The 13,067-nt window shown below is 34.9% G+C and overlaps 1 protein-coding gene across 1 annotated transcript; it reads left to right on the plus strand.

Annotated features, from left to right (window-relative positions):
• The first annotated feature begins 5,457 nt into the window (after positions 1–5,457).
• Positions 5,458–7,264, plus strand: LOC107816391 (uncharacterized). Its single transcript, XM_016642103.2, has 2 exons — positions 5,458–5,860; positions 6,661–7,264. Exons 1-2 carry the CDS (start codon positions 5,512–5,514, stop codon positions 6,909–6,911), a joined length of 600 nt encoding a protein of 199 aa, XP_016497589.1. The 5' UTR covers positions 5,458–5,511; the 3' UTR covers positions 6,912–7,264.
• The last annotated feature ends 5,803 nt before the right edge of the window (positions 7,265–13,067 follow it).

The raw sequence follows: 13,067 nt of genomic DNA on the forward strand, positions 1-13,067 counted from the left end.
CCTAAAAGTTTGCCAGACGATCAAAAATGACCAAAGGAACATTTGTCACCGCCTCTCCATGACCATTCCTCATTTTTTGATGATTTAGGGTCATAAAACTATAATTTCGTCCAATTCGCAGATTTTCGTGTTGTTGTAGCCCATGCCTTCATCGGACCCGGATCACCGATAATTTTGTCGGACCATAATAAATGACCCGACGATAAATAAAAACTGCCTCACCATGACCTCCTCATTTTTTAGCATTTTAGGGTCATAAAATTGGAGTTTCGCCTGATTCCTAGAGTTTCGGTTTGCTGTAGCCCTCACCTTCTGCATGGGCCCGAGCTGCCAAGCCTAGAACGCCCGAAATTTTACAAGACAATCAAAAACAACCTAAGGAATAATAGTCATGTCTCGTCATGACCGTTCCTCTTTTTTGTGGATTCGGGCCACAAGACTAGAATTCTGCCCGACTCTAAGATTTTCATATACTATAGTCCACGTCTTCTATATGGGCTCGGGTGGCCGAACCCGGATCGTCTAAAATTTTGCCAGATCATCAAAAATGACTAAAAATAATTGACACCACCTCACCATGAACGTTCCTTATTTTTGGCGTTTTAGGGCCATAAAACTAGAATTCTATCTGATTCCCATATTTTCATGTGCTATAGCCCGTGCCTACTGCATGGTACCGAGTGAACGATCCCGGATCGCCTAAAATTTTACTGAACCATCAAAAATTACCTACGAAAAATATTCACCATCTTGTCATGACCATTACTCATTTTTTTGGCGTTTTAGGACCATAAAATTTGAATTCCGCTTGATTCCTAGTTTTTTATGTGCCATAAACCACGCCTTATGTATGGGTCCGGGCGGCCGCATACGAATAGCGTAAAATTTTGATGAACCATAAAAAATATTCTAAGGAACAACAGTCGTTGTCTCTCCATTATCTTTCCTTATTTTTCTGGCGATTTAGGGTCATAAAACTGGAATTTCACCCGATTCTTAGATTTTCGTGTGTTGTAGCCCACGCCTCATGTATGGGCCCAAGAGGCCGAGCCCGGATCGATTAAAATTTGTCGGACCATCAAAAATGACCTAAGGAGCAATAGTCACTGCCTCGCCATGATTATTCCTCGTTTTTGGCATTTTAGGGCTGTAAAGATAGAATTCTGTCTGATTTCCAGATTTTCATATGATATAACCCACGCCTTCTACATAGGTCCGGGTGACCGGACCTAGATTACCTAAAATTTTGCTGGACCATAAAAAATGATCTATAGAACATTAGTCACCGCCTCGCCATGACCGTTCATCGTTTTTTGCGTGTTAGGTTCATAAAATAGAATTTTGCTCGATTCCTAGATTTTCGTGTGTTATAGCCCACACCTTCTGTATGGGCCTGGATGGCTGGACCCGAATCACCTTAAATTTTGTTAAACCTTAAAAAACTACCTAAATAATAATATTCACTGCCTCTCCATGATCTCTACTCGTTTTTTGGCGTTTTAGGGCCATATAACTAGAATTTCGCCTGATTCCCAATTTTTCATATGCTATATATTCTACGCCTTTTGTATGGGCCCGAGCGGCCAGACCCAGATCTCTTGAAATTTTTTGGAACCATCAAAAATGACCTAAGGAACAATAGTCGCCGCCTCACCATGACCGTTCCTCATTTTTTAGCGCTCTAGGGTTATAAAACTGGAATTCCGCCCGATTTCCAAATTTTTGTGTGTTATTACTCACACCTTTTGTATGAGCCTGAACGGCCGGATCCGGATCGCCTAAAGATTTGCCGGACCATCAAAAATGACCTAAGGAACAATTGTAACCACCTCGCTATGACCGTTTCTTGTTTTTTGCATTTTAGAGCCATAAAACTGAAATTCTGCCCAATTTCGAGATTTTTGTGTGCTATGGCCCACGCCTTCTGCATGGGCCCGGGTGGCCGGATTAAAATTATTTTCGACTGTCAAATATGACCTAAGGAATAATAGTTATCGCCTCGCCATGACCGTCTTTGGCGATTTAGGGCCATAAAACTAGAATTTCGTTTGATTCTTAGATTTTCATGTGCTATAGCCCACGCCTTCTACAAGAGCTGGGGCAGTCGGACCCGAATCACTTATATTTTTGCCGATCCTTAAAAAATGACCTAAGGAACAATAGTCACTACTTCACTATGATTGTTCCTCATTTTTGGTATTTTAGGGTCATAAAATTATAATTCGGTCTGATTCTCAGATGTTTGTATGCTATAGCCCACCACATTTGCATGTATCCAGGAAACTGAACCCGAATTACCTAAACTTTTGTCGGCCCATAAAAAACGACCCAAGGAATAATAGTCATTGTTTTGCCATGATCGTTCCTTGTTTTTGGCATTTTAGGACAAAAAATAAATTTCATCCGATTCTCAAATTTTTGTGTGTTATATAGTCCACACCATTTGCATGCATCCGGGCGACTGGACCCGAATAGCCTAAAATTTTACCGGCCCATAAAAAATGACCTAAGAAACAATACTCATCGCTTCGCCATGACCGTTCTTTATTTTTAGCGTTTTAGGGCCAAACAATTAGAATTTCGCCCAATTCCCAAATATTCGTGTGTTATAGCCCACGACATCTGCATACATCCAGGTGACCGGACCCGAATCCCTTAGAATTTTACATGCCCATAAAAATGATCTAAGGAACAATAGTCATTGTTTCGCTATGACCGTTCCTCTTTTTTGCGTTTTAGGGCTATAAAAATTAGAATTCCGTCCGATTTTCAGATTTTTGTATGCTATACCCCACCTTATCTTCATACATCCGGGAGGCCGGTCCCGAATCCCCTAAAAAAAATTCGGTCCATCAAAATGACCTAAGGAAATTTAGTCATCACTTCTCCATGACCGCTCCTCATATTTTGGTATTTTAGGGCCATAAAACTGGAATTTTGCCCGATTTTCGGATTTTATATGTTATAGCTCATGCCATCTGTATACGTATGGGCGACCAGACCGGATTCGCCTAAAAATTTCTGGCCCATCAAAAACAACTTAAAGAACAATAAACATTATTTCGCCATGACCGTTCCTCGTATTTTGGTGTTTTAGGGCCATAAAACTAAAATACCATCCGATTCTCAGATTTTTGTGTGTTATAACCCACGTAATCTATATGCATCCGGACAACCGATCCCGAATTGCCTAAAAAAATTTCGGCCTATAAAAAATGATCTAAGATATAATAATCATCGTTTCGCCATGACCGTTCCTCATATTTGGCCCTTTATGACCATAAATTTGGAATTTCGTTGTTATTAAGAGATCGCGCATGTAATATCTATGATTGCCTAAGTGATTTTCGCTTGATCGTCTATTAGTTGTTATTATTCTTCATTTTTTATAAAGTAGGAGATACTGGTGAATTCATAGATTGTCTGTGTGCATCTAAATTTCGCTCGTGTATTATTTATGATTACCTAAGTGATCTCCTGATCGCTTATTAGGTATTACCAAGATCATTTTTGGGTAGATCGCTTATTAGTTATTACCAGGTTTTTATAAAATGGAAGACACCGGTGATCTCATAGATCGTATGTGTTATCTAGGCATCACATGTGATTTATGATCATCTAAGTGATCTGCAGTTGATCGATTATTAGTTATTACCATGATCATTTTTTTATAAAGTAAGAGATCATGATGTAATCATATATCGTCTATTTGATACCTAAATACCACTCATGTATTATTTATGATCGCCTAAGTGATCTCTGGTTGATCGTTAATTAATTATTACCATGATTATTTTTTATAAGTGGAAGATCCTGATAAAATCATATATCACGTATATGTTACCTAAAAATCGACGTGTATTATTTATGATCGCCTAAGTGATCTTTTATTGATTGTTTATTAGTTATTACCATATATCGTTTATGTGTTATCTAAAAATCGCATGTAACTCTATAATTGACCTAAATAATTTTTAATTGATTGCTTATTAGTTATTACCACGATCATTTTCTATCTAAGGGAGATCATGTGAGTGATTCATGGTTTGCTTTAGCCGTTCATGAATTTGTTTTTTACTCAAAAGAAAATCAACTACTTTTTTGACTTTGTTTTTCATGATGTTCTTCTTATAAGGATGATTCACTCCTCCTCCTTGAACAAAATGCTACATATGTGGACATCCTGAAATGTTATCACGTGCATAAAAGTTAAATTCACTGTCACTCTATGACAAAATTCACCCATTATTAATGCATCATTATCCCAACGGTCTAATCACTTAAGTTTCGCATTCAAATTTTCAAAAAGCCAATAATTCCCATAAATTTCTGCATCCTTAGTACACCTACTCTCTCGTCCCACTCGTCTCCATCCGTGACCTTTTGCATTTAGCTAAAGATTCTTCTGTCACGAGTCTTTGTAATATCGATTTAAGATACATTGACAGTTTAAAGAACTTTTATATTATTTTCGTGTGACTTATTGGTTACAGGTTCGAACAGTAAAATCAGTTATTAATACTTGTATTAGGGTAAGTCGTTTACATCACACCCGCTGCATCGTGTGATGCAGCCTTTTTTCGGACCCTGTGTGAATATGGAATACCTTGTACATCAGACTACTCTTTACATTTATAAAGGGAACCTCTATCTCTCTCCCTATACAGAATTTTTATATTATCTCTGTGTGACATATAGGTTACAGGTTCGAACAGTTGAAGCAGACATTAATACTTGCATTAGGGTAAGTTGTCTACATCCACACATTTTGGGATGCAGTCTTTTTCTGATCCCTGCGTGAGTACAGGATACCTTGTGCACCGGACTGCTCTTTATATTTAATTAACCGTTGTAGCCGATTATTTTTTTTCTATTTTTCAGATTATTACATCAAGAATGCTATAGAAATTTTGGTTTTGTTGTGTAAACGATTAGTAGAAATAGTTTTCTACATTATCGAGTATAAGTTATATGTAATGTTAGTGTAAATAATTGTATACTACTCCCTCCGTTCCAATATACGTGAATCAGTTTGACTGAACACAGAGTTTAAGAAAAAATAAAAAAAATTGGAATTTGCGGTCTTAAACATGTTAGAAAGGGATCCAAAATATTTGTGTGGTTATAAAAGCTTCTCCTTAAATGTAGAATTGAAAGTTTAAGCTAAATTATTTTCAAATTTAGAAAAGGATCATTCTTTTTTGAACGGACAGAAAAAAATAGTTAATCAAATAATATTTATAGATAATTCTTCTTAAAATATAAGATTTGTGATCTTGAAAAAAAAAAAAGTTATCTGCTACAACAAATAAAGACGGCCGAATGATGTAAAGATTCTTTACCCTAATGTATATTATTTAAATTCAAAAAACGTATATTGTGACTTTATATTACTTTTTGTAATATATATATATATATATATATATATATGCACGCATCATGTTTTAACTACAAATAAACCCCACCATTTCTCTTTTCATTCATTGAGCAAAATATTCTCTTTTTTTATCAATGGGAAACTGCAACTGTTCAATGAAAGCAGTGACAACAGATGCAAGAAAACTAGATTTTAATTTCGCTCGTGTTATGACAGATTCTGGAGAAATATTAAACCTTAAAGGTCCAAAATTAGTTCGACAAGTCCTAAATGAATTCCCAGGTTACAATATTTTTAGTTCTAATCATTTGTCTTGTCCATTACATGATCAAGAATTACTCGTCGACGGAAAATTCTACTATCTTCTCCCTGTGATTGAAAAAGAACGAATATCAGAAGCAGAACAAAAAGAGCCAATTCGAGTTTCTTCGAGTAATTTGACAAAAGGTTCAGCTATGGAAGTTTTGCCAGCTCCACGAGAAGGTATTTTTAGATAGGAATAGTTTGTAACATATATTCTTGAAGTGTGTTTCCATCTCGTCTAATAAAAGTTTGAAGTGTTCAAAATAGTCACTTTGATTTACTTAATTGTATTTTCACTCGCGCTAAAGGGGAGTTTTGGCGTAACTGGTAAAGTTACTGCTATGTTAGTGAGGAGATCGCAGGTTCGAGCCGTGGAAACATCCTCTTGTAAAAATACAAGGTAAAGTTGTGTACAATGGAACCTTGCGGCTAGGCCCTTCCCCCAACCCGCGCATAGCGGGAGCTTAGTGCACCGGGCTGCCCTATGTTTTCATCACCCCTTTCACTTGTGGCCAAGTTTTTTTTTTCATGAGTATATTTTTTTTTTTTTGATAGTGGACGCTGTGAGACTTGAACTCGAGTATCACTGTCTGCTATGATACTTTGCTAAAGTGTGTGATAATCTTATCTAAAAGTTTAAACTATTATAAATACATTTTTATTTACTTAGTTAAAAATATACATTAATTAAAAACGTCTAAAACTTGAATGCTATATACATTAATTAAAAACGTGGTTTTTTTCTATTTTCATTTAAAACTTGAATTTTTGAATGATATATACATTAATTAAAAAACTTGTTTTTTTTTTAATTTTTATTTAAAACCTTTGTAAGGTTGCTAGTTCAATTCCCACCGGACACAATCTCTTTTAAGTTTTTAATTTTTTCTTTTTTTTTCAACCCTCTTAGTAAAAATTCTGTCTCCGCCACTGCGCCTGAAACCCTTTTTCTTACTTTCTGATTTTGTATTTGCTAACAGGTGTTTGGAGAGTGAAGCTAGTTATCAATCCACAGCAATTAGAGGAAATATTATCAGAGGAAGGGAATACAAATGCCTTAATTGAGCAAATGAGATTAGCTGCAACTGCTAATTCAGCTACAAAGCACAAAAGAAATACTTCTTGTGGTGTTAATTGGAAATCTACTCTTCCTAGTGTATTTAAGCTGCCAAATGAAAAGCAAAATAAAATACTAGCATTGGATCAGTCCTCCACCAGCAGCCCTAAATGATATAGCTCTTTTGTCTCCGGTGGACCTTACACGACACGAATTTGAATTGGTCGGACCAGTAGAGTGGGAAGGGCCGAGATGAAGGAAAGTGGAGAAGCAAAAAATAGTCCGTTATATAGAAGGTAGATTAGATTCGACCATGTACAAGAGTATAACAAAGACTTCCTCGAGTATATTAGTGATAACATCGATCGTGATCTTGATACGGAGCTGGAACTGCTAACTAGAATAACAGGTCCTTTAATAGGACCAATAGCAGTTGGTTTATATTAGTGATTAGTGAGCTCTAATTTGTTTACTTACTAGTTAACATATGATCTCATTAGTGATGGAAAATTACAGGATTTTCACTATATATGTTGCTAATTAATATCTCTAAGGTAGTCAATTGTATGAATCTATGAAGATTTGTTATTGGAAAGTTAATTGTGTTTAGCTGCTTAATTGTTTTGTTGCTTTTTCTTCCTTATTTGTTCCCTCTTTATTATTTATTTTCAATTTCTGTTTTTCTTTGAGGATTAATTTTAGTTACAAAGGTCACAAAGATGCCCTTAATCTCATTATGTGAGACACTTGCATGTTAACCTGGTACAGGGCGGATGTAGCCCTATAGCAACGGGTTCAATTGAACTAATAATTTTCGATACGGACCATAAATTTATGTACAAAAATTTACTAAGATAGCAATAAATTTAGATTTTAACCCATAACTTTAAGAATATTATGAGTTCAATACTAAGAATTTTAAAAGTTAAACTCATAGGGCTCGTTTGGGATGAGGGATAAGGAATAATTAATTTCGAGATTAAATTTAAGAAGAGTTTATTCCATATTTGATTGGTAGAAAAGTGCAGTATAATTAATTGTGGGATTAGTTATCCCGGGATTGTAGTGTTTTTTTTATCCCCGTGAAAAGGTGAAATGACTAATTGCAGGATAACTACTCTAGAGATAATTAGTTCTGGGGTAACTTCTTTCTAACTAAACGGCCCATAGAATTTAAATCTTGAATTCCAGTTGATAACAAATTTAGGCCTCAATTGAAAAAAGGACTATTATGTCAGATTTAAAAGTTTAATAGTAGTAAAAGTACTGTATGGTTTAGGTGAGATTGAATGCACCTTTTGAAGTAGTGTAGATTCCCTCTAAAACCCGAACCAAATTAAAAACCAAACCAGACCGATCAAAAGAATCAATACGTTTTTGTTTGATTTGGTTTTGGTTTTGAAATTTAAAAACCGATCAAATTTGGTTTGGTTTGGTTTTAATTAAAAAAAAACGAACCAAACCGAATATAGGAGTAGCTATTTTAAATTTATTACTACACATATATATATGTATACTTTTATACAAAGTTTTAAATTTTTTATAGTAAATATTAATCGTTTGCATTTTTAGTATAGTTCTTTATCTATACATTCTAGTTTAATTAGTAGTTTTCTTTTGTTAAGTGTAAGAATCTATTTCATGTTAAAAATAATATATTTTTAATTGAGTTCTTAAATTATTCATCACTATTTGATTCAATTATCATCAATATATCTTGGTAAATAATAAATTTCTCAAAGGGCAATTGATTTGATAGTGTTACGTTGAAAATATGGTCACCGAAATGTGTGTTTGGTAGTGTATGTCTTATATTTAAGAAAAAAATCGACAAATAACCGAAAAAAACGAAAAATCGACATAAACCGAATCGAGAAAAAATTGTCTTAATTGGTTTGGTTTGGTTCTAATATTTGAAAAACCGACTTACTTGGTTTGGTTTCTTTTTAGGAAAAGCCGATCCAAACCGAACCATGAACACCTCTACCTCTGTGTCATTTTCTCTTTGAAAATTGAAAGACGTTAATTAAATTAATTAATGTACATGCAAGTGTCTACCCCATTAATTAAGATTTAAAAAGAAAAAATTGTCATTGTAATATTCTCTTTTAAACAACAGTTAATTAACAAAAGCAATTAATTAATAGGCTTATACTTTAGTTCATGCCATTTGATCAAACAATTGAAATGTGAAAACTAATAGAATACATAATAGTATAAACAATTGAGTGAAAAAATTAATTTACTTCAGGTTTCGAACATTTGAAAAAACGTCTCCCTGTATTCAAAGGAGTCCACGGGGAGAAATTCAAAAATAAACAGATTCACAACTGGTCGTTCAAAAATAGCCCAATTTCAAAAGTAATTGAAATTTAGCCATTTTTCATGTAAAGATAAATATGAGCGAAAACACTGTTCAAAACCCAGAAAATACGTCAGTATATTATACTGGAGTTCCAGCATAAGTATGCTTGAACTCCAGCATATTATACTGGAGTTCCAGGATAAGTATGCTGGAACTCCAGCATAATATGATGGAGTTCCAGTATAAGTACACTAGAACTCCAGCATAATATACTGGAGTTCCAGCAAGTATAATTGTCCAGTATAATATACTGGAGTTTCGAGCACCGGTGCTCCAGCCTCCAGTGAGTCATCAAAGTATAACGGTCCAGCATAATATGCTGGAGTTCATACACAGGTGCACCGAACTCCAGTGTATTATGCTGGACCGATCTCTGTTGCAGCAAAATAGTAGCTATTTTTCATTGACTTCGTAAAGCTGACTATTTTTGAATGACCAGTCTGAAAACTGGCTATATCGTGTACGTGACAAGTCCACATCGACCCATATGACACACTCGAACCCTTAGACATTTTATTTAACAATAAAGAGCAAAACATAAAAATGAAACAAGTTGCTAACGGCAACGGTACACTACAAGAAATTTCACCTTTAATCGCAGTTATACGTGGCGACTTGGAAAGTCGCCACTAAGACTCTTACTTATCATGGCAACCGACAGGGCGTATGCACCTTGATGCAGTATCATGGGACACCACTTCGTCAAATTTTTTTACTATATATGTATAAAAAATAAATAAAAAAATTGAGGATGGATATAAAAAATGACAATGCTTATCATTATAGTAACTTGTTCATTAGTCCGCTTCTTCAAATTGTGACACCGCTTATATAATATCCTGTGTACGCCACATGCAACCGGTTTATAGCCACCAATGGGCATAAGTTCGTGGCGATTTCATTAGTCGCCACTAAATATCGTCACCGAAAATCTATTTTCTTGTATGAATTGTTCAAAAGTGTTGTCGTAGGCAATTGAGCAATTTCATATAGTAGAGGAGCAAATTTTGGACCTTTTTTTTTTTGACAAATTCCAGTATCTTCATCTTTATTCTCCACATAATAACCTTACCTTTTTGTAGCATTATTGTAGTGGTCTGATCTGTTAGATCATAAGCATAAGTGTGTTACTGAATTTGGAAAAATTGTTTGGTCACTAAAGTATATTCCACCAGAAGACTCCTGAAGCAGAAATATCTCATGTAAGAATTAGTTGTGTTAGATTTGTCCCTCCGTGTTAATTTATGTAGCATAGTTTGATTAGGCACGAAATTTAAGAACTAAATAAAAAAAAATTGAAATTTGTCATCTTGAATGTGTCATAAGATTTCCTAAAGGCAGTCTGGTGCACTAAGCTCTCGCTATGTGCGGAGTCCGGGGAAGGGTCGCGCCACAAAGATCTATTGTACGCAGTCTTACCTTACATTTCTACAAGAGGTTGTTTCCACGGCTCGAACCCGTGACCTCCTGATCGCATGGCAGCAACTTTACCAGTTACGCCAAGGCTCCCCTTCTGCTAGAGGCGGATCCAGGATTTATATCCTATGGGTTTAGTCTTTAAGATATTTAGCATTGAACTCATTATACTTTTAAAGCTATGAGTTCAAATTACTATTTGTTGCAATTTTAGTAAAATTTACACATAAATTTTTGTTCCGCATTAAAAGTTATGGGTTCAGTTGAACCTGTCACCTATACGCTACATACGCCCCTGATCAGCTGAATGAAACTTGAAATTATGAAAGTAAGACTTAGTTGGAGGACGGGTCAAGCAGAACTGGCAAGATTCTAAGCTGACAAGTTTCTAAAGAAGGTGCGCACATATTATTTTAGGCGAATCTAGTGGTTATGATCTAGATATTCTTGCTTAATATAGGTAGAAGGCGAAAAATAAGTTAGAAAAATTAATTGGAGGAATATATTCTAAGTAGGATTTGAAATTTTATGCAAAGATTATATGAATGATAACGAGAGAGATCTCTATTTAGATGGATGATAGGAAAGACAATAACTTAATGCTAGTACACTCCTTACCTCGTAGTATTAAATGAATGATTATGTCAAAATAGATGTTTGGTGGAGGGGCGGATTTAAAATTTAAATTTGATGGATTAATTTTTTAGTTCTACTTATCATTATATTTATTATACTTTCTAAAATTAGGGGTTAAAATAATTAATATTTTAAAATTCTAGAGATTTTTCACATATATATTTATACTCCGATTGAAAATATATATTGAATTCACTTGAACCCGCTAATTATATGCTACATCCACCATTAGCCTAATTTATGGTTGTCATTATCCTTTTGGAATTTATTGCTTATCTCATTTTAGCTTTTCAAAAATTCAAGGTGCTTAAATCTCTATTTTCCCTGCATCTTTTAATTTTCTAATCTTTTATGTAAGAATTTAAATGTTTCGATTGTTGGGGGTACGAAGAAAGTCCTACATCAGTGGCTGAAATTATTGAAAGAAAAAAGTCCTACATTAATGACTGAAATTAAATTCAACAAATATAAGGAAGCAAGTCGTAGGCCTCACTATCTATCAATCAAGAAGGTAAAGTTTGGAAAAAATCGTTGGGTTTGGTTTAAGCGGACAATATTATATTATGTAAGAGTACAGTATCCTTGGGCTTGTTTAGCCCAACAAATGGTATCAAAGCTCATATTCGGCGGAACAAGTATGGCAATAATAGAGTGATGGTACGGGGCTTAGTTTGCGTATTTTCATTTAGTAATGATATTTGTTGAGCGATATGACCAATGACAATTAATACAACCGACTTCAACTTATTTGAAATTGAAGCGTAATTATTGCTATTGTAGCACTGACCTTTGAGCTTTAATACTTTACCGATTCTTGAGAAAATAATTCATGAATTTGGAACATTGGGAATTACTTATGTACAACCAATTTGGTGAATGTGAACAATTCTGTTCCTTACAACCGCACATTATAAAAGCAACAGCACCTGGTTCCACATTAGCTGAACAACATTAAAGAATAAAGGAAATTACCTGAATGAAAATGATAACCTAAAGAATATAATGTACCATTTGAAATCTCTAAAAATTTTGTGTCGAGGGTCTTTCGGAAACAGCTTATTTCCGAGGCAGGGGTAAGGTTTGCGTATACACTACTCTCCGCAGACCCCACACGTGGGATTATACTGGGTTGTTGTTGTTGTTATTGTTGAAATCTCTAAAATTTTTGTGTCGAGGGTCTTTCGGAAACAGCCTATTTTCGGGGCAGGGGTAAGGTTTGCATAAACACTACTCTCCGCAGACCCGACATGTGGGATTATACTGGGTTGTTGTTGTTGTTATTGTTGAAATCTCTAAATACCTTTAATAGAATGTACACTTTGCTCTTAATTATAGGGCCAGTAGCTGAATTTCTCTAAGGACGTTCAAGATTTAGTATATATGTAGAAGAAGTAACATTAACCTATATATCCAGTATAATTTTACGTTAGCTATTGCTTCGCCCATGTATATTTTTTGTACATTTTACTAAGTCACTCCCACAATTTTTTCCACTAAAAAATAATTACACCTTATATTAGTCTCAAACTAGTTGGGGTCATACCTCGCTTATTAATTTGACCATTTTTGACGTACTCAAATTTAACTCAACCTGCTCATTTGTTACCTTTCTATGGTCAAGAAAGTAAGGTAAAGGGCTTATGAACGTTTGGCTATGCTTTTTATCCATGCAATCAAATCCGCTGCACAAGGTATTCTGCGTTCATGCAGTGTCCGAGAAAGGACCGCAACTCAAGGGGTATGATGTAGACAGCCTACCCTAATGCAAGCATTAGTGACTGCTTTTACGGCTTGAACATGTGACCTATAGAATACACGGAGCTAACTTCATCGTTGCTCTAAAGCTCCCTTTCCATCTATACAATCAAACCCCTCTTTATATATAGCCTACACAAAACAGATAAATGTGAGAG

This window comes from Nicotiana tabacum, chromosome 5, assembly GCF_000715075.1.
Source record: "Nicotiana tabacum cultivar K326 chromosome 5, ASM71507v2, whole genome shotgun sequence".
Lineage (NCBI taxonomy): Eukaryota > Viridiplantae > Streptophyta > Magnoliopsida > Solanales > Solanaceae > Nicotiana > Nicotiana tabacum.

Excerpts from the sequence above, each read along its gene's own strand:
- LOC107816391 (XM_016642103.2), top strand. The coding sequence starts at position 5,512 with ATGGGAAACTGCAACTGTTCAATGAAAGCAGTGACAACAGATGCAAGA. Across the intron at positions 5,861-6,660 it reads TTTGCCAGCTCCACGAGAAG|GTGTTTGGAGAGTGAAGCTA; the intron begins GTATTTTTAGAT and ends ATTTGCTAACAG.